The sequence below is a fragment of the Engraulis encrasicolus genome, chromosome 17 (genome assembly GCF_034702125.1).
Source record: "Engraulis encrasicolus isolate BLACKSEA-1 chromosome 17, IST_EnEncr_1.0, whole genome shotgun sequence".
Taxonomy (NCBI): Eukaryota; Metazoa; Chordata; class Actinopteri; order Clupeiformes; family Engraulidae; genus Engraulis; species Engraulis encrasicolus.
Genome location: NC_085873.1, coordinates 31,458,132 through 31,480,631, shown reverse-complemented (window position 1 = coordinate 31,480,631; position 22,500 = coordinate 31,458,132). Strand labels below are relative to the sequence as shown.

General features: G+C 45.1%; 2 protein-coding genes and 1 long non-coding RNA gene across 4 annotated transcripts in view; all 3 read right to left on the bottom strand.

Annotated features, from left to right (window-relative positions):
• Positions 1–11,185, bottom strand: part of rabep2 (rabaptin, RAB GTPase binding effector protein 2) — a 15,749-nt gene extending 4,564 nt beyond the window's left edge. Inside the window, exons 1-6 of the mRNA XM_063220640.1 lie at positions 10,916–11,185; positions 8,075–8,233; positions 6,022–6,116; positions 5,559–5,798; positions 4,987–5,082; positions 1,558–1,656 (exon numbers count right to left, since the gene is read on the bottom strand). Of these exons, the coding sequence (XP_063076710.1) occupies positions 1,558–1,656; positions 4,987–5,082; positions 5,559–5,798; positions 6,022–6,116; positions 8,075–8,233; positions 10,916–10,964 (738 nt within the window). The 5' untranslated portion in view covers positions 10,965–11,185. The remainder of the gene's footprint in view (positions 1–1,557; positions 1,657–4,986; positions 5,083–5,558; positions 5,799–6,021; positions 6,117–8,074; positions 8,234–10,915) is intronic.
• Positions 11,186–12,829: 1,644 nt separating this feature from the next.
• si:ch211-11k18.4 (uncharacterized) overlaps positions 12,830–22,500 on the bottom strand; it is a 14,748-nt gene continuing 5,077 nt past the window's right edge. Inside the window, exons 7-12 of the mRNA XM_063220638.1 lie at positions 21,654–21,752; positions 20,785–20,930; positions 19,462–19,633; positions 14,516–14,628; positions 14,102–14,186; positions 12,830–13,839 (exon numbers count right to left, since the gene is read on the bottom strand). Of these exons, the coding sequence (XP_063076708.1) occupies positions 13,783–13,839; positions 14,102–14,186; positions 14,516–14,628; positions 19,462–19,633; positions 20,785–20,930; positions 21,654–21,752 (672 nt within the window). The 3' untranslated portion in view covers positions 12,830–13,782. The remainder of the gene's footprint in view (positions 13,840–14,101; positions 14,187–14,515; positions 14,629–19,461; positions 19,634–20,784; positions 20,931–21,653; positions 21,753–22,500) is intronic.
• Positions 17,124–18,711, bottom strand: LOC134466765 (uncharacterized). 2 transcript variants are annotated; one of them, XR_010038403.1, is made up of 3 exons: positions 18,634–18,711; positions 18,026–18,243; positions 17,124–17,524 (listed from the first exon to the last, which is right to left on the bottom strand). It is a non-coding gene; the product is annotated as an uncharacterized LOC134466765 (long non-coding RNA). The 2 variants fall into 2 exon arrangements; XR_010038402.1 differs by lacking the exon at positions 18,634–18,711 and having other exon boundaries at positions 18,026–18,472.

Here is a 22,500-nt window from a genome sequence, read left to right as displayed (position 1 = left end):
AAACATCTTCCTACAGGAATGCAGCCTCAGGGAGACAGGAAACATGTTCTCTTCCAGATGAACATGCTCCCCATAATGGCTGACATTAAGCAAGTTTTGGCTGGCTGTCTGGCCCGTCTTTTACTTAATCCACTGATGTTAAGTCCCCTGACCAGCAGCCTATGCACATGGCCACAGCTCTCAATGGCACATGTTAGAAAGGTGGCATTTTGACTTTTTTTCCAAAAAATTAAAAATAGGGCAGTCATGGGTAAGTGGTTGTTAGGGTGTCAAGACTTGAAGCCCAAAGGTTGCCGGTTCAACTCCCGACCCGCCAGGTTGGGTGGGAGGAGTAATTAACCAGTGCTCTCCCCCATCCTCCTCCATGACTGAGGTACCCTGAGCATGGTAGCGTCCCGCCGCACTGCTCCCTTGGGGCGCCATTGGGGGCTGCCCACTTGCACGGGTAAGTCATAAATGCAATTTTGTTGTGTGCAGCGAACACTTGTGTGCTGTGGAGTGCTGCGTCACAATGACAATGGGAGTTGGAGTTTCCCAGTTGGGCTTTCACTTTCACTTCACTTCACTTCACTTATTTCCTTTTTTTGTGCAGTAAGACTCCTTCATGAACAGCTCAAAGGAGCAGGCTACTTCAAAGAGTCTGACTGTATTTTTTCTTAATGTGATATACAAATGATGTCTGGTGTGTTGGGTATTCCTGAATTACGGTTTGTGGATGAGTTAAACCAGCGGGACCTAGACTGGGTGGAAGCCGGCAGTTGACTCCATCAAACAGTCTGGCGAAAGCTAAGAGAATCCATCTCCGTGGAGGGTGGAAGATGGTCTGATCTTACTCTGCCATTTAAATTCATTGGAGTTCCGAATTCAGTTCCCATATTGTGCTTTATTAACATGACTGTTACAATATAGTGTCGCAAAAGCATACAAATAACAAAACAAAAGTGTGAATACTGTTAGCCTAACCAATCAGTAACAGACTTTGCGGGTGAGTTCTGCGTCACCACTCTCAACTGTTTGCTAATTGGCTAAACAGTGAGCAAACCGAGCTAGGAGAGTTTCGCCAGACTAGGTGCGGAGCCAGAAACTTTGGGTGGAGTACATAGGATGGCGTCGCCAGGCTAAGCGGGACCAGGGTTGGGACGGGAAACTGCCCAATCTGGCAACACTGAGTGGGACTTGACAGGGGTGTGTTTGTAAAAACTCTGACCTCTACTGGTTAAACCCTGCATGTCCATTTTAGCAATGCACTCTGCTGTGGGAGAAGCTCAACTCACTCAACAAAAACACACACACACACACTCTGGGTCTTTCTCAAAGCCTAGGCCAGTGTCCTTCCAAGTGTATCAGCCTAATTAGTCACGCCGAGTGATTAGATACTTTTTGGTGAACTCTACAGAATATCTAATCACTGGGTGTGACTAATAAAGGGTATCCAATCACTGGGCGTGACTAATTAGGCTGATACACTTGGAAGGACACTGGCCTAGGCTTTGAGAAAGACCCTCTCTCTCTCTTTACAGGCACAACTTTTGATTGGCTGGGCAGCGTGTCACTCACCAGTCGGCTCTGCACAGAGCTCTGTGATTGGATAAAAGACTGTTGCAGCTCCTGGAGGAGGGACTCGGACGTCTGGACTTGAGACTGCAACACAGTGACCTGACACACACACACACACACACACACACACACACACACACACACACACACACACACACACACACACACACACACACACACACACACACACACACACACACACACACACACGTCATTCTAACAGTGATCAGATGGTCCCCACTTGACCCCTTCGTATTTAATTATACATGTATATATTATATATACACCGCATTTCACATTATTACGCAAATTACATTTTTTGCCGTTTTCCTAAATAATCAATAGAAATGACAGTCATCATAATTTTCAAGTAATCGGCCATTAGAGTACAATTCAAAAGTTTTTGAATGAACCTTCCAATGATAACGGTATTTTTTTAAATAACAAAAAACTTAAAATGCCCAAAATGCTCTGTTCCAAATTATTACGCAAAACAGTTTTGTAGTGTTGTAATACAAATTTCTTTCTTTTTTTCCCATTTACATCAAAACAGTTGGCATTTGGTACCTTCTAAATTACATTTCGATGTTCAAAACTTGGTCATAAGCTGTAACTGGAATGCTGCGTTTAACATTGAAGTCAATGGCAGGGCATTGCATGGGAGTTATGGAAGCCTAGATATCCTTGATGCTTTGCTGTCAGCTGTTTTTGTTTGTTTGGTCTGGTGACCCACACTTCACTCTTCAATATACCCGTAGATTTCCATGCCACGTGTAGGTGCTTTGGAGGTGATGACATTCTAACTCACCAGACATAGCATCCCATTCATTTTCAATGGGGTTTTATGTCTGGTGCGTTAGAATGTCATCACCTCAAAAGCACCTAAACGTGGCATGGAAATCTACGGGTATATTGAAGAGTGAAGTGTGGGTCACCAGACCAAACAAACAAAAACAGCTGAGAGCAAAGCATCAAGGATATCTGGGCTTCCATAACTCCCATGCAATGCCCTACCATTGACTTCAATGTTAATCGGAGCATTCCAGTTACTAAGACAAAGAGCTTATCACCAAGTATTGAACATTGAAATGTAATTTAGAAGGTACCAAATTCCAACTGTTTTGAGGTAAATGGGAAAAAAAGAAAGAAATTTGGATTACAACACTACAAAACTATTTTGCGTAATAATGTGGAACAGAGCATTTAAAGTTTTTTATTATTTTAAAAAATATCATTGGAAGGTTCATTCAAAAACTTTTAAATTGTACTCTAATGGCTGATGACTTGAAAATTATGACGACTGTCATTTGTATTGATTATTTGGGGAAACAGCGAAAAATGTCATTTGAATAATAATGTGGAATGCGGTGTATATATATATATATACAGTGCCCTCCATAATTATTGGCACCCCTGGTTGAGATGTGTTTTTTAGCTTCCAATTATTTTATTTTTTTCTAAATAATATGGGACCTTAATGGAAAAAAAAGAGAAAAATCCAACCTTCAATACAAGTGCATTTATTCAGTGGGGAAAAAATCCCACATAAAGAAATAATTATTTGACATCAAATAATGTGTGTCACAATTATTAGCACCCCTGGTGTTAATATTTTGTACAACCCCCTTTTGCCAACAAAACAGCACCTAATCTTCTCCTATAATGTTTCACAAGATGGGAAAAGACAGAAAGAGGGATCTTCAGCCATTCCTCTTTGCAGAATCTCTCTAAATCATCCAGAGACCTGGGTCCTCTCCTCTGTACTCTCCTCTTCAGCTCACCCCACAGGTTCTCAATGGGGTTGAGGTCAGGGGACTGAGATGGCCATGGGAGGAGCTTGATTTTGTGTCTGGTGAACCATTTCTGTGTAGATTTGGCCATATGTTTAGGGTCATTGTCTTGCTGAAAGACCCAGTGACGACCCAGCTTCAGCTTTCGGGCAGAGGGCAACAGATTTTGATTTAAAATGTCCTGGTATTTCAAAGCATTCATGATGCCATGCACCCTAACAAGGTTCCCAGGGCCTTTGGAAGCGAAACAGCCCCACAGCATCACTGACCCACCCCCATACTTCACAGTGGGTATGAGGTGCTTTTCAGCATGCGCATCTTTCGTGGTACGCCAGACCCACTTAGAGTGTTTGTTGCCAAAAAGCTCAATCTTGGTCTCATCTGACCAAAGCACACGGTCCCAGTTGAAGCCCCAATACCGCTTGGCGAACTCCAGACGCTTGCGTTTATGATTGTGAGTGAGGAAAGGTTTTCTCCGTGCATGCCTCCCAAACAGCTTGTTGGCGTGTAGACAGCGCCTGATGGTTGATTTGGAGACTTTGTGACCCCAGGATGCTACCATTTGTTGTAATTCTGTAACAGTGAGCTTTGGAGATCTTTTGATTTCTCTTACCATCCTCCTCACTGTGCGTGGTGGCAAAATAAACTTGGGTCCTCGTCCAGGCTTGTTTACCACTGTTCCAGTTGTTTTGAACTTCTTAATTATTCCTCTCACAGTGGATATGGGTAGCTGCAGTTGAGTGGCAATCTTCTTGTAGCCTCTGCCTGACCTGTGAAGGTTGACGCACATCTGCCTCACTTGTATGCTGTGTTCCTTTGTCTTTCCCATGTTTAAGAGTGGATAAGAGAAATGGCCTCGGTGTCACGTCATATTTATACCCCAGGGAAACAGGAAGTGATGAATTACTAATTAAATGTTCCTACATACTCTGGTAAACTTTGTAAACTACTGTAGACATGACAGAAATGCTTCAATTATATTTATTTCCTGGGAATTGTTAAGGGTGCCAATAATTGTGGAACAGGTGATTTAATGAAAAATAATTATTTTTTAGTCAGGGATTTTTTTATTTTCTTACAATTCATTTGAGTTGAAGGCTACATTTTCCTACAATTTTCAGTGTGACAGTATTCTTCTGCAATAAACACTGAATTTATTTTAAGGCTTTTAACACATCTCAACCAGGGGTGCCAATAATTATGGAGGGCACTGTATATATATATATATATATATATATATATATATATATATATAGTATGTAAAGTATTGTATGCGCCAAGGAGGCTATCTTTTCAGTTGCGTTGGTTTGTTTATCTGTCTGTTTGTTTGTTTAAAAAAAAAAACTAAATGATAACTCAAAAAGTTATACACAGATTTTGATGAACTTTTGTGGAGTTGTTAGAAATGACAAAAGGAACATATGATTACATTTTGGTGGTGATCCAGACCATGATCCGGATCCACACAAACTGCACAAAAACAAGGCAGAAAGACTTGATAAAATGTGTGTAAAAAGGGTGTAACAGTCAAATCTTCTATCAAACAGCTTCCTTGGCGGAGTTCTGCACTCTTGAGTGCATTTCTAGCTTACTTATGTATTTTTATTTATATTTTCAGGGGATTTTTGCCTTAGTTTACCTGTGTTTGTGTTTCTTTGGTGTGTGTGTCCAGCTCCATCTCCAACTCAGCCCTGTGCTCTTGCAGTCGGCTCACCTCTGCCTGCAACTCTGCAACCTACACACACGTACGTACACACACACACACACACACACACACAAACATACACATTGAAATAAGAAGCATTTCACTTAAGACTTGTGTGTGTACGACACGTGAATTCACTGTATTCATGTGTGTGTGTGTGTACCTGTGCAGGCATAGCGGCCCCCATATGTGTGTGTCTGTGGGCGCGTGTGCCTATAAGTATATTTGTGTGTGTGTGTGTGTGTGTGTGTGTGTGTGTGTGTGTGTGTGTGTGTGTGTGTGTGTGTGTGTGTGTGTGTGTGTGATTGATTGATTGTTTACATTTATCACCATTTCAGCAGCTATGGCTATATCATGGCCATTGCCTTTTTCATTCTCAGTGCAGAGCAAGTTAAAATATGCTTAATAGAAAGAGGGCTACAACAAAAATTACAAAGAGGGGGCACATCTCCAGTTAAGTGTGCGTGCGTGTGTGTGTGTGTGTGTGTGTGTGTGTGTGTGTGTACCTGTGCATGCATGTTGTCCCAGTGTGTGTGTGTGACCAGGCGGTGTCCGGGCGGGGGCAGGTAGAGGGCCTCGGGTACGAGTGTGTGTGTGGAGACCAGGGAGTGTGTGTCTGCGCTGTCGTCCTGAGGCGGGGGCCGCCGGGCGGGGGAGGGGGTGTCCAAGGAGAAGGAGGAGAGAGACGAGGCGTCCAGCAGCAGGCCCATGCACTCCTCCTCACACACGCCAGCCTCCGCCTCACCCTATAACACACACACACACACAAAGATACTGTACATTACTACACACTATGTACCTGGACATGCACACAAATACACACACACAAAGATACTGTACATTGCCACACAGTCATACAGACTGATACAATATGCACACACACACACACACACACACACACACACACACACAGACGCACACGCACACACACACACACACACACACACACACACACACACACACACACACCTTGGTGTCGTTGGCTGCGGTGGCGCTGCCTCTTCTCCACTGAGTGCGCTCCGTCTGCAGGCTGGATAGGCGGGACTCATACTGACACGCCGTTTCTATGGAGACACACAGGAAGCGTTTGTTCAGGTCAACTCTGGGTTCTTTCCGACATGCGGACTCCTGTCCTCCCATGCTCACTTGCCTCCTTGAGGGCCTTCAGGCCGACCAGAACGAAGCCGGTGCCGGTGGCCGCACCAGTTACGTTCGGCACTAAAGTGCTTATCTGCGAACCACTCTGAACTTTTTCCGCACGTGACTGTGTTACCCGGATGAACCTGCTGACGGCCACGCTGTCGTCAAGGTTCGCGGAGAAAAACCTAGTATTTTGCGGTTTGCATTGCGAAACAACTTTCCGGTTCGTGAACGCTAAAATCTGTGGCGTGAACACGACGGCCAGTTTGCGATTAGGTGCTGGAACACGCACCTGCACGGTTCTCAGTCGGCCTGAATGCGCTACTAGTGGCCTCGTGATGACGTCACCGACAACAGAATTGTGCTTCAATATCTCGCAAAAGCTCTATTCTAATATCAATTTCTCATTTGCAAATGGGATGGTGAATGTCGACTAGTCCCCCAAAAGTTGTTGTGGATAGGCTGACAGTGGGGAAACTGTATTGTTTTCTCCACGGAGGAGGGACGTCAGCAAAACGCGAGGCCACAAGCACAGACTGAGGACGAGAGTCTGCATATTGGAATCCACCCAATGTGTGTATATGTGTGCGCGTGTGCGTGCGCTTGCATATGTGTTTTCCGACTGCGTGTGTGTGGGTGCAAGTCAAGCTACTTCCTCCCGTCCTTTCCTAAGGTCTCTGGCCTCCTGATGCCTGGCTTGACGTCATTGACGATTGACGCTTTTCTTTAATATCTTGCAAAAACAACGTTTCAAAGGTCAGTCTCTCATTTGCATTCAGTATTCATTCTCTCATTTGCATTCAGTATGTTGAATGGGGGGAGGGGAGCCGAAAGAAGTCACACTGCACTGTTTGACAGCGGGGAAATTGCATTGTTTTCTCCACAGGCCAACACCCAGACAAGAGGTCAAAAGCCACAGCAAAGGATGGGAGGTATTTTTTAACACTGCCTGGTGACCCACCTTCATTCGTATTCGGGGGATGGATTCTAATATGCAGACTCCCGTCCTCCCTTGCTCACGACTTGCCTGCTTGTGACCTCATGATGATGTCACTCACGACAGAAAATTAATTCAATATCTTGCTAAATCACAATTTGATGTTGAATGAAAAACAGTCCCCCAAAAGTTGTTGTGGCTAGGCTGACAGCTGGGAAACTTTATTGTTTTCTCCACGGAGGCGGGGCCAGGAGGCAGGGCAAGGCCACAAGCACAAGTGGAGGACGGGAGTGTGCATATTGGAAAGCACCCATGGTCTGGAGGTTCTTTTCTGGGCAGTATTTAGTCGGCTACCAGGCAGACGGCCAATAAGCGGGTGGGAAACGATGTGGGTGAGAGCTGTCCAATGGTTTAAAAACAGAAATGAGTGCCATCCTCTCACGCTTGTAATCGCGCCATGGTCAAAGAACGTCCAGACCATTAATATGCATGAAGAGAAGTATTATGGGCGGGTCACCAGGCTAGCTTTGACTTGCATCCAATGGGTTTGTGTGAAGCATAGTGTTGAGTTTGAAATGTTTTTTTTTTCTTTACAAACGCCCTCTTGACCTCATCATAAGCCTGGGAACGCCCCCCTTGGGCCGGCAGTACACTTGCTGCAGGACTTGCAGGCAAATTCCACGCCTTTTTTTATAAAGACAATTTTGCGCACAGGAGAACCAGTCACAGAAGATAGGCAAATGCGGATGTACAGTGCCGTATTGACAAAAACGCGAGGGGCGATCTTCGAACTTGTCGAACTTCGGACTTTGAACAGGACCTGAGGCCAGAAGAAATGAGTAGAGGAGGGATATTGACAGGTAGGCTGTGTGTGTGTGTGTGTGTGTGTGTGTGTGTGTGTGTGTGTGTGTGTGTGTGTGTGTGTGTGTGTGTGTGTGTGTGTACCTCTGAGAGCTTCCTGTAGTGACTGTATTTCCTGGTCACAGTGGTTCTGTAGTTCCTTTAGCTCCTCCTCCTTGCTGACCTCACAGATGGTAGCCACGCCTCTCCAGTGGTCTAGTTCCGCCTTCACCTCACTCAGCTGTTGACGCAGCGACTCAACATCTACAAACACACACACACACACACACAATGCACATTATACATTACACACACACTTCCAACAGAGAAGGGGGGATGATGTGTGGTTGTGCGGGGGATAGAGAATGGCCAAGTGAGTGTGTGTGTGTGTGTCTGTGTGTGTGTGTGTGTGTGTGTGTGTGTGTCTGTGTGTGTGTGTGTGTGTGTGTGTGTCAGTTGTGAAAGGGAGTAAGCTTAGAGTTGGGACTCGAACCCGGGCATTAAGGGTTACCAACCTGGAGCTTTGAAAGCGAAAGCAAAAGAAAGCCCATTGGGAAACTCCAACTCCCATTGTCATTGTGACACAGCACTCCACAGCACACAAGTGAACACTGCACACTGCACACAACGAAATTGCATTTATGCCTCACCCGTGCAAGAGGGCAGCCCTCAGTGGCGCCCCATGGGGAGCAGTGCGGTGGGACGGTACCATGCTCAGGGTACCTCAGTCATGGAGGAGGATGGGGGAGAGCACTGGTTGACTACTCCCCCCACCAACCTGGCGGGTCGGGAGTCGAACCGGCAACCTCTGGGATGCAAGTCTGACGTCCTAACCGCTCACCCATGACTGCCCGTTTGACGACTACACCAAAGAGGTAGGCTTGTTGACCCACAATCCCAGTGATGGTCACTTCATCACACTGCCTTCCTTCCCCTTTGGGAAGTGCTTCTCCTGTTTAGCATGCCCCATCATCTATGCTTGGGGCTGCACAAGAGAAGTTGCATGTCTGACGTGCAACCACTTCATTCACAACCAATTCAGGAATTGCTTGAAGAAGGTCAGTAGACCGAAACGTTGCATTAAACCATGCAATTGTGAACAGTGTGCGGGAGCTTTCTTTACTTTAACGTTGGTGACTTTGGGGTTCCACTCCTACGCACCTGACCAAGGAGGTGTGCAAGAATTCTCCACTTACTAAGTGCAACCACTTCAGCCACGGTTTACCGGTAGGGCTGGCTGTGCGCCTTCAGCCTCGGTTCACGTCAACTTCGTGAGGGGCACGTTGTTCTCCCTTACCTAATTTCATATAAAACTAAAAAAACATTTCTTGCCTGCCGAAAAAGAGTGGTCTTACCACGCCAATCCAAATATCTACAATTCACTGCTATCATATGTGAAATACAGAGCACATCAATCATAAGGGTTTGGACGCTCCATTCACTCCCATTCAAAATGTTTGCTAAGGCCCCATGGACCGAAAGTAGAAGAGCGCGACTTAGGCACCCCATTGGGGCCATCAGTGGGGGGTGGCCCACAATCAGCCTGATTATCATCGACTTTCAAATCTCTTCGAGACTTGGTCTGACCAAGAGCATAACAATTAACATTTCCCAAACGGCATGGTTGACCCGCCTCCCTTGGTTTGCTACTGGTCGTTTGCTTCCCGACAAAGTGGGAGGAGTTCGCGAACGCGATTATTGCTCCTGGCCTGACTAGAAGCAGCACCGAAGGTGTTGCGTCACTACTTACTTTACTTTACTTTATTTATTCAGGACATTGCACATTAATGAACATATACATACATGTACATATATGTAAACATGCCAGATTGTAGCCCAAGGGCTAATTTCCATCTGGTGTCCAACTAGGAGGGTGTGGCTTGGCTAGCCCACAATGGGTGCGCCTCACAGCAGCCATCCCACTTCTGACACCTGTGGCAAAGGTGAATAGACTCGAACCCAGACCTATTGGGGTACTAAACTGCTACACCAAAGAGCCAAGATGATAGTGTGTGTGTGTGTGTGTGTGTGTGTGTGTATGTGTGTGTGTGTGTGTGTGTGTGTGTGTGTGTGTGTGTGTGTGTGTGTGTGTGTGTGTGTGTGTGTGTGGTGATAAACAATATTATCAGACTGACCAACAGGACACCACTACAAATCTCTGTGCATGTGTACACAGATAAGCACACACACACACACACACACACACACACACACACACACACACACACACACACACACACACACACACACACACACCAGACTGTCTAGAGATTGCTGCCATCAACCTTCTGTTGGTGTCGCCATGACAGATAGCATCATGAAGCCCATGGATAAGACAGTGACCTGTTGCTTCATTGGACTGTCGAGACTTTCATAGCAATAACAAAGACTTTTGTTGTAAGCAAGTGGGCGACGGAACTTCCTCTTGGAGCTTGAAGACGTGGTGGAGAGTCATTTTATCCAGTTCCTTTTCAGAAATGGGAATTACAACTGAAGTTGTTGCTGAACACAACACTTTCACTCTGAATCTTGTTAACCACGGCGTGTGTCACTGTACGTTTAGCATTGTAGAACTAATTTACTTCTCAAAGTCACGACAGAAAGCGAGGATGACAGGGGCGTCTTACAAAACTGCTTGTTATTGTAGCAGCACTGTGGTAGCAGCTTTGACAGTAAGTGGTAGCCTCCACGTAGCCTAGCTAAGTCAGCTGCCACCAAGTTACTACTCAGACACACGAGTTCACAGCATAGCCTAGTAATACACCGGTTTCACTTTGACACATTTCATTACGATGTGCAATACAGCGAACATGTCACACACTCATCAAACTGTACTACTGCCAACTCGACTGAACACTCAGGTGACTCCAATGGCGACATGATTAGCCGACACACACACACAGATGGAAACTTTGTTGCCAGTCAGTATCACACAGTCACACATACCAGAGTTGTTCTCGCTCTCGTTGTCTCCCGGTTTCTCCGACTCATCCATGGCAGCAAGACTTCAGTCACTGCTCAGCTCCCTACCGGGCTGCTGCTACTCTCTCGCGACCATCCGGTGCCTTTTCCTGCCGCTATTGTGCTCAGGGCTGTGCGCGCCAGCCGGTGCCTGTTGTGGCAGCTGCGCCCGGAGAAGACCTACGGCAGGCAGGAAGCCCTTTCCCCGGTTTGGTTTGGCTTGCGGAAATTACGCAAACGCCCTTCCTGAATACTGCCTGCCCGAGGACGAAGAATTGGTGGAGCCAGCCAACTCGACAGGACTTGGTGTGTGTGTGTGTGTGTGTGTGTGTGTGTGTGTGTGTGTGTGTGTGTGTGTGTGTGTGTGAGAGAGAAATGCCAGATGACTACTTAGGATCCTTCATCAGTCTGTTTCAGTTTTGAGGGAACACTGCCAGGTCTGGCAGACACAGACACACACACATTTTCCTTATCAACAGTCAGATTCTGAAGTCATGTGATGGCCACACTGTGTGACGAGTGTGTGTCGGCTGCCAGTGATGGGCAACCTGTATTCAGATTTGGCTGCCATCTGTGCCTGACTCAGGGCCGTTAACAGCTTTGGCTGGGCCCAGGACAGTCATCTGAAAGGCCCTCTCCACTCTGGGCCCGGGACCCCTTTCCCCCCATCGACCTCTCTCCACATATTCCATTTTACCAGTCCAAATAATACAGATACAACCAGCTGTTTTGGAATATGTGGTACCCATGTAACCATCCCCCTCCTATCATACACGTCCTAGCAGAGCGTGGTGTGGAGCAGCACTAAAACCTCCATTTAAAGCCACTTAGCAGCTTAACTTCACTTGTTGTACTAGCACATCCATCCCCCCATGGGGTTCCCCTGGTCCCATGTTCCCCACTACTGGGGAACTTAGAACTTAAAAAGGGTTCTATGTTCCCTGCTACTTCCAAGTAGACGGCTGGCGCATGGTGAGCGTGGGTTGTTGCTAGGGTTAGGCTGCCAGTGCAACTGTGCGCAAACGTGACATGAAATACGCATGGCAGCCGTTTGTGCAAGAAATATGCAATTATGCATGCGCAAGCATCCTGGGTCTTATCCCCTTGTCAGATACATTGCAGGGAACATAGGACCCTTTTTTTTTAGAAAAAGGGTCCAAAGTTTATGGCACCGGGGAACATACAGTAGGTACGCTCCCTCTCCCATCAAGAGGTTGTAGGTTCAAAGGTGAGCCTGAAACATGCAGGATGACCAAACATCTTCGAGTAGTGTAAGATAAATCAAATCCTGCCTACCCAATGCAAAAAAAGTGTGCTCAAGTTCGGTCTCCTCAGGGGGCGTCGTCTCCTCCTCTATCTTCTCTTTCTATTGCATTTGATGACAGTTTGCATAAGATGTGTACTACCATCTACAGAACTGTGGTAAGGCTTATTCTCAAAGTCTCCAAAAGATTGATTGTATGGATCCTAGAAAAATACGGGTTTGATTCATCTTACTCTACAAGAAGATGTTTGGGATGATGATTACACATACACACGCATAGGCACAAAATCATTGTATATACAGCGTATACTCAAAGTGTTTGTATTAGGAATCAAAAACACGTCCACCCAATGCAAAAGAGTGTGCTGAAATTGGGTCTCCTAAGGGGGCGTTGTACTCTCCTTCTCCTCTTTTTGAGGCGTTTACTCAAGAAGTGCGCTACCGCCATCTGCAGCGCTAAGGGAACTCCATTTATTCTCAACCTCAGGACTCCGAAGGTCTCCTAACCGAAGGTCTCCTAAAGGGGCGTTCACCCGACATAAAGTGGATACCGGAAAAGAACTAGAATGACGTATCTCTGTCTATAAGATCTCTGGTATACTGATTCATGAAATTCCACATGCACACACACAGTGTTGAGAACAGTACTATACTTTTATTATATATTTGCGTTGTGCTCTTCATTATCATATGCTGTTACAGTATCAGATGCTCAGTAAAAAAAACACATTATAGTAGGAAATCATCATGGTCGTACAAAAATGCAGTTCATTGGTCAACGGAGACACAGATGCACCTGATTGGTCGACACAGATACATACAGCTGTACCTGATTTGCTGGGACACGAGTCGTATCGTAAAAAAAACACACAGCAGCACCTCTAGTGGTCAGCACAAGTGTTACAAGAGCAGGCAGTGACGGCTGGAGCGCGCACATGAGTTTGAAGACACATGAGGGAGGGAAAGAGGGACATAAAGAATAGACGTTTAGATGAGGGTGGAAAGGAGAGGAGAAGAGAAGAGAGGAGAAGAGAGGAAGAAATACACAGAAGAAGAAGAAGAGAGGAGAAGAGGAATGACTGGACTACGTAAAATGTATAGACAGAGGCATGAGGGAGAGGAGAAAGGAGTGGAAGATGGAGAAGGACGAAGAAGAGGAGAAGAGAGGGACAAAGAGGAGAGGAAGAGGACGGCAGTGAGGGTTGGAGTACAGATAAGAGCTTACAGTTTAAGGAAGAGAGGAGAGGAGAGTAAGAAAGAACAGAATGACAGAAAGGGAAAATGAAAAGAGAAAACCAGAGAAGAGGTATTGCAAAGGTAGTAAGTGCTGTACTACACACAAGAGTTTACAGTAACAGATGCCACAGCGCCTCTAGTGGTCAATATTGGTATTGCAGAGGCAGATACAGGAAAGAGGTGCAAGTAGAGCAGAAGAGGAGAGGACACACACACAAACGCGCACACGCACACAAGCACGCACACACTTTAGTGTTGTTGAGTTCCAACAGTGTCATCCCTCTTTCCTCCATCCTCCTCCTCCTCCTCTTCTTCTCATCCTCTTCTTTTCATCCCTTGTTCCTGTCCACCTCTAGTCCATGTCCTGGTCCCCAACACTCTGACGAAGATACTCCTCATACAGACTCTTCTGCAACACACACACACAGTACACATTATACTCACTGTAATGTAATACTAATGTAATGTAAGCACACATTATTCTGACTAGTATGCAACACACACACACACACACACACACACACACACACACACTGTAAACAGTATACATTGGCCTACTCTTCATTCCCTTCATTCATACTCTTCAGTAGTATGCAACACACACATACTGTATTTATTCCGTTTCATTCCTACTCTTCTGCAACACCCACACACACACACACACCCCTCACCTTCTTGGCTTTGACGACCTCCTGTACGTATTCCAGCTTCTCCTGAAATTGCCTCTTCTGGCGACCAGACAGTGTGGCCTGGGTCCTAAACACACACACACACACACACACACACACACACACACACACACACACACACACACACACACACACACACACACACACACACACACGTTATGTTACACCTTATGTTCAGACTGTTCTACAGTGTGTGTGTGTGTGCGCGCACGTCTGTTGGAAGTGGTATGTATGCCAAAGGAAGAATAGTGAGGTGTATGTGTGTGTGAGTGTCTGTGTTTGTCTGTGGATGATTGTAGGGGTTAGTGTGGGTGTACCACAGGAGCGTCGTGAGGGTTGTGTGTGTGTTTGTGTGTGTGTTTGTGTGTGTCTGAGAGAGAGTGAGTGAGTGAGTACCTGAAGAAGCATCGTGCGAGGAGGAGGAGGAGGAAAGAGATGAAGATGAGCGCTCCGCACACATACAGCTGGACTTCAGCAGAAACACCATCTATAGCCCGCGCTACAGGAGCCTACACACACACACACACACACACACACACACACACACACACACACACACACACACACACACAATTAATAAACACATAGAGCCACACCTCATCACACACCTTCTACACAAACACATTATACTGCACCGGACACACATTATATAGCTCTAAACACACACACTTAAAGGAATAGGTCGGTATTTTGCATTTGGGACCTTAATTATGGTGTATCATACACTGAGCTACCCACCTGTGTCACTTTTGTTTGATTTGAAGCCTTCCGTGAGATTTTGGGTTTGGGCGATATCTGCAAACCACCATACAACGGGAGTCAGCGGGGCACAGACTTTAAATCCATCGTACACGCATAAACAGTATTTTCTTATTTTGTTTAGGGTCATACAATTACGTTTCCGCCTCATTTCAATATTTAAATCTCCCGGGTTCAGTGAACGAATTAAAAATCTGTATTGACTGAGGTGTGCCACGTCATCTTTCTGCGACGCTCATTCTGACAGCCAGCCAGCTCTGCTCCGGCAGTCGGCAACATGATAAAGTAACAAGAAGCAAACGTTGAAGCTCTCGGTTTTTAACAGTTCTTCGGCTAGAACTTTGCTATGGATTGAATGTGCGCATATACTGGATGCTGAAACTAAACGACAAGCTTTATGAAACCGTGGCATTTTGCGTTGAGATGGAAAAGGAACGCGCCACACTCTCCTGGATACGAGGCTACGTGTGTGCGGCTTTTGCGCCTAAACAAAATAGCAGGACAGAAGTGACAGCGTCAGAAACAAAACATTGCTGTTCCGATTGCTGATGGAGACAACAGAGGTAAGGACATATTATGTATCTTGAGTTTTTGAATGGCTAATCTTGGTGTCGCCTCAAACTAGCTCTCTTCTCGGTGCCTTCGTATGGCTGTTCATGCTACCAGCTACAGATAGTCAAATGAATCAAAGCTACGTTTGGTCTCAAACAAAATTGTACACGGAAAATACGAATAGTATTCCTTCAGTAGGCAACACAATCATATGATAAGCCCTGCACCAAATCATGGGGTATACTTATAAGTACAGTTGACTTTTACTTTTACTACTAGTAAAAACATTCAGCTGTCTAGCCTACTGAGAAATGGTAGGCTACATTGATTCTCATGTCATATCACTTGGAGGTTTTACAGTGTGATACTGATCTGATGTAGTGACACACTTCTTTATTTATTTAGGAAGGTGCCAAGTAACTCTGGAGGATATTCTCGCCATGACGAATCGAGCTGGTATCAACATTCTTCGAAGTTGAATCGGAGATTATAGCCAAAACTCACAGGAGCTTTCAATTGAGTAAGTCGCCGAGGAATTTGTAAATTCTGTTTGATTTACTATGCCCAGACAGCTTTGTCGATATTGGGGTCAGTCAGTGACGGTAGTAGTAATTTCACAGCTAGTGCCACGATTGTATAGATTATTATTTGTTCTGTTGTGTTTCATGTCAGTGGATTATCCAAGAAGCACTTTCATTGCAGTATACTAATCGATTATTTATGAACATAAGTTGTGGTTGTACCAGCCCCCCCCCCCCCCCCCCCCCAAAAAACCCAAAACAAAACCCGTCATTGACTGAAGTGCCCCTACCTCTTACTTGCTGTATTGTGATCATCTGTCTTGTAGGAAATGCTGTACACAGCGCCCAGCGCCCTGGGAGCTGAACGTCTGCGGCCAGGTTACAGTACAGAAGGGTCATCCAAGGTGCATCATGACCCTCATCCATCTCCCACCATACCATATGCTGGATGGAGTCAGAGTCTCTACATTGACTTATCATCTTTTGTTATATTGAGTAATTACAATGAAGTTATAAATCTAGTTGGTAATACTACACATAATTTGACATTACACATCTTAGGTGCATTGTGGGGACCCCTTATTGGACCAAATGTAGCTGGTTCGAATCCCTCCTGACCTCTCCCTACATCTCCATCCATGGCTGAAGTGCCCTTGAGCAAGGCACCTAACCCCACATTGCTCTAGGGACTGTAACCAATACCACTTTTGGTAAATGAAAGCGTCAGCTAAGTGCAATGCATTTAAAAAAAAAAAATGCAATGAAATGAAAATGTAATATTCCATGTCTTTTGATAACATTTGTAAATTAATTTCATGCATCATTCCATTGTAACAATCATAGGGACACTTTCTCAACTTCCACCTGCACAATATCTTGGACTCACAGGAAGAGATTATCTACATAATTCAAAAGACACCGCACACTGCTTACCATTCTTTTTCTTACTTTATTTTGACACACAGGGCAAAATGCGTTTTTAGCTCAGAAAAATGAAGGAAGAAAAAGAACAATAAGCAGTGTGAAATGTCTTTTGAATTTTGTTCATTGTTCACCTTCTCCTGCCTCACATCAGCACCTGCATTGCTGAGGGCTTGTGCACAAGGACTCTCTTGAACTTAGGTCATCAATATAATTTGATGGCCATTGAAAATAAATTTTACACATTTATCCATTTGTCATTACTGCCTCAAGTGTCATTACTTTACCTTCTTTACATAAAGGAAAAGAGAGAAGATTTTACTGGGACTTTAATGTCAGCAGGTGTGACCAATAACAATGTGTACATCATAATTGTAATCATTCAGTCATTAACAATGTAGGAAGAAGTGAAGAATCTTGTAATAATGTAAGAAATGTCTTATTGGGTAACCAAGATGTCACTATCAAACATCAGAAAGTATTTTAGATAAATAGGGTTTAGGACCTTCCGAAATGATTGCTCCGTCATGACACTGAAACATACATGTCTGTTCTTGGTGGAGTGTTTGTTACACTCAGTTTATTCTATAGAGGGGTTGTCTCCTTTCCAGCACTCAGTCCATTAGGTCCTTTCAGAAGGTCTGGCGTCTATCTGGAAAATAGAAATGACAATTGTAATGTATTATGTATGGCCATTGAACAGGAATGGTAAAGGCCAATCACATGAGTGCACAGTAGGTGATGGCAGTAATGTAACAGAATGTGAAACTCATAAAGAAGATGGTCTGCTCTCCAGATACACCGTGATAAGTCAAAAGGTGTTAGTTGAAGGCCACTGGACTTTTTTTTTATAATATTAGACAGGAAAGCAATGGGCATTTTGCCAGAGTAATACTGGATGGAAAAACCCTTTGAAAAATATCGACACGAAAGTAATTATAATTAGTATGAATGGTGTACTGTATGGGAAATACTACAAACGTGGCTCATAACAGTTATTTCCCCTGAGCCACACATATCCCATGTGTTGCAACAACATTTCAGTTTTTACACATAAAATGTGTTCGTGATAACTCGCCTATGGAATACACCCTGGTGTGTTGTTTAGACTTCTAAAACAAATGCAGTGGAGTGGTAGGCCTGATGTGTTTACCTTTGTGGTAGACCATGCCGGTGCCAAACCGAAGTATTATCCAGACGACCGTCTTCAGGTGGTAGTGTTCGTCTGCGAAGGGCTAGTGAGAAACCGGGTCAGGAAATGACTGCACAGTAGATACTGATGGCTGGTCAACGGTGGGCTGCTATTCACAGGGGTCGAGTGAGGACGTCATGGAAAGTCCAGCTCTTGAGTCTTGACCTTCTCCTGTCTTTCTAAATAATAAATAAAGAAGTGTGTCAATACACCAGTATCACTGTAAAACCTACAACTAGTATGACCTGAAGATCAAGCAATGTAGGCCTACCAGTTATTGGCTAGACAGTCGAATTACGTGCCGTCAGTTTTACTAGCAGTAAAAGTGAAAACCACAGTCGACCTACTCCATGATTTGGTGCAGGGCTTTGACAGGCTTATCATATGTTGTGATTGTCTTGCCTACTGAAGGACTACTATTTTGTTTGAGACCAAACGTAGCTTTGATTCATTTGACTATCTGTAGCTGGTAGCATGAACAGCCATATGAAGGCACCGAGAAGAGAGCTAGTTTGAGGCGACACCAAGATTAGCCATTCAAAAACTCAAGATACATAATATGTCCTTACCTCTGTTGTCTCCATCAGCAATCGGAACAGCAATGTTTTGTTTCTGACGCTGTCACTTCTGTCCTGCTATTTTGTTTTGGCGCAAAAGCCGCACACACGTAGCCTCGTATCCAGGAGAGTGTGGCGCGTTCCTTTTCCATCTCAACGCAAAATGCCACGGTTTCATAAAGCTTGTCGTTTAGTTTCAGCATCCAGTATATGCGCACATTCAACCCATAGCAAAGTTCTAGCCGAAGAACTGTTAAAAACCGAGAGCTTCAACGTTTGCTTCTTGTTACTTTATCATGTTGCCGACTGCCGGAGCAGAGCTGGCTGGCTGTCAGAATGAGCGTCGCAGAAAGATGACGTGGCACACCTCAGTCAATACAGATTTTTAATTCGTTCACTGAACCCGGGAGATTTAAATATTGAAATGAGGCGGAAACGTAATTGTATGACCCTAAACAAAATAAGAAAATACTGTTTATGCGTGTACGATGGATTTAAAGTCTGTGCCCCGCTGACTCCCGTTGTATGGTGGTTTGCAGATATCGCCCAAACCCAAAATCTCACGGAAGGCTTCAAATCAAACAAAAGTGACACAGGTGGGTAGCTCAGTGTATGATACACCATAATTAAGGTCCCAAATGCAAAATACCGACCTATTCCTTTAATACACACGTAGAGCTGAACCTCCCCAGATACACTGAAAACTGCTCTCACGATAGGAGTCTACACACAATTACTACAACGTGTTTACTACTGAACTCCAACCACAGAGCTCTCTCTCACTCTCACACACACACACACACACACACACACACACACACACACACAGGAGTAACTCACCAGGTGTGTTGCGAGTATTTGTGTGTTTTGGGGTCCCAGCAGCAGTTCCATGACGTCTCTCGACAGGCTCCCCAGCACCAGACCCAGCAGGAGGAGCAGCGGCACCATGAAGCCCAGTAGGCCACACACACAGCCCTTACACCGCGCGCGCCTGTTGGACAACACACACTCCCTACACACACACACACACACACACACACACACACACACACACACACACACACACACACACACAGTTAGCAGCAGCCCAATAGGCCACACACACAGCCCTTACACCGCGCTCGCCTGTTGGACAACACACACTCCCTACACACACACACACACACACACACACACACACACACACACACACACACACACACGAGTTAGCAGCAGCCCAATAGGCCACACACACAGCCCTTACACCGCGCTCGCCTGTTGGACAACACACACTCCCTAGACACACACACGCGCGCGCACACACACTCACAGCGTTCAGGCCAACAGTGGAGGTGGTGCCGTGTGTACCCAGACAGCCTGGCGATGCCATCCTTCATACTTCAACCCAAAGATTTTGGCTCCGTACATAGTCTGGCCCAACCCTCCTAGCTCGGTTCGCTCACGGTTCTGCCAATCAGCGAACAGGTGAGAGTGGTGACGCAGAACTCATCTGTGGAGTCCGTTACTGATTGGTTAAAGTAACACTATTCACAATTTTGTCTTGTTATTTGTATGCTTTGGTAACACTGTATCGTAACAGTCATGCTAAGAAAGTACAATTTGAATTTGGAATTTCAGTGAATTGAAATTGCAGAGTAAGGTCAGACCATCTCCCACCCTCCATGGAAACGGATTCCTCTTAGCTTGTTCCAGACTGTTTGACGGAGTCAACAGTCGGCTTTCGCCCAGGCTACCCCTACAGAACTTTTTGTCTTGAAATAACCTGTGCAACCACTCAATTTGTGTCCATGTATGATCAAGTTTAAATTGTGGGCACAAGTAGAAGTAAATGTGTGTGTATGCGTGTGTTATCTACCCTCTATTAGTGTGTGTGTGAGAGTGAGAGACAGAGAGAGAGAGAAAGAGAGAGAGAAAGAGAGAGAGAAAGAGAGAAAGAGAAAGAGAAAAAGAGAGAGAGAGAGAGAGAGAGAGAAAGAAAGAGAGAGAGAGAGAGAGAGAGAGAGAGAGAGAGAGAGAGAGAGAGACTGCGCAAGTGTACGAGTGTGGGTATGTTTACCAGTCCTTGGTTGAGTATGTGTGATGGCATAGGCCAGGGTGTGTGTGTGTGTGTGTGTGTGTGTGTGTGTGTGTGTGCGTGCGTGTGTGTGTGTATGTGTGTGTTACCTGTCCTCTGCGAGTGTGTTTGTGATGGCGTTGGTGATGACGTCACAATCCTTCTCCAGGGCGTTGAGCGTGTTCTGGACCGTCTGGTTGATGGTCTTCTCGACCGTACGACACACTTCCTCAATCTGGTTCACACACCGACTCGGCTACACACACACACAATCTCCATCAATCATCCCTGTGTGTGTGTGTGTGTGTGTGTGTGTGTGTATTCTTAGCAATTCAAGTGTAACGTGAATCTGTGTGTGTGTGTGTATGTGTGTGCAATACCTTTTTGATTTGGTATAGTCAGCATCTCGAATCTGTGTATAATACCTTATTGGGATTAGGTATACACGTAGATGGTGTGTGTGTGTGTGTGTAAGTAATACCTTATTGGGATTAAGTATATAAATCGTGTGTTTGTGTGTAAGTAATACCTTATTGGGATTAGGTATACAGATGGTGTGTGTGTGTGTGTGTGTGTGTGTGTGTGTGTGTAATACCTTATTGGGATTTGGTATATAGATGGTGTGTGTATGTGTGTGTGTGTGTGTGTACCTTATTGGGATTAGGTATTTAGGTAGATTGTGTGTGTGTGTGTGTGTGTGTGTGTGTGTGTGTGTGTGTGTGTGTGTATGTGTGTGTGTGTGTGTGTGTGTAATATCTTATTGGGGTTAAGTATATAGATGGCATATTTACCTTATTGGGATTAGGTATATAGATGGTGTGTGCGTGTTACCTTATTGGGATTAGGTATATAGATGGTGTGTGCGTGTTACCTTATTGGGATTAGGTATATAGATGGTGTGTGCGTGTTACCTTATTGGGATTAGGTATATAGATGGTGTGTGCGTGTGTGTGTGTGTGTGTGTGTGTGTGCGTGTTACCTTATTGGGATTAGGTATGTAGATGGTGGGCATGTCGAATCCGCACTTGTTGAGTCCCGGTCTCTTGCAGAGCTCCTGAACGATCTGCATCATCACCCTCTACACGCACACGCACGCACACACACACACACACACACACAGTAAAAATAACATTACAGGGCAATGTAGAGAATATACTATAAACTACAGTGGTAAGTACCTTATTACAAAAGCTAAACAAAGAAAAGGGGCGAAAAATTAACGACTAGAAACAAAAACAAACAAAAAACAATGACTAAAAGTGTTCACAGTGTTGTTCTGCTTTTATCCGTTTCTTAGTGTTCTTAAAAAACGTGGCGCTTTGCCCAATGCTAACAGGAATGACACTCCCCAACACTGATGAGTCTTACTGAGATAGCGCTTTGGCCTAAGGTAGAATGCCTATATACATGGATGTTTATTACCCACCACACTCATGTGTTTTTAGTTTTTATTAATGGAGTGTGAGAGTGTGCAAGTGTGTGTGAGAGGTGTACCACCACTGCAAAACAATTGCCCAAAATGGGACAGATAAAGCTCCTACCACTACTACTACTACTAAAAAGCTACCCAATCCAACCAGGATACAACCATGATGAGGACATTCAATAGTGTATGTGTGTGTGTGTGTGTGTGTGTGTGTGTGTGTGTGTGTTTAATCTATCATTATGTCTTTAGTCAGCAGGATGTTTGAGAGTCTGACAAACAAACTGTGTGTACACAGTGCATTTGGACACCGCCTGTGTGTGTGTGTGTGTGTGTGTGCGTGCGTATGCATGTAGGCATATGACTCAATTAGTCACGATTTCAAACTCCATATGGGCTCAGT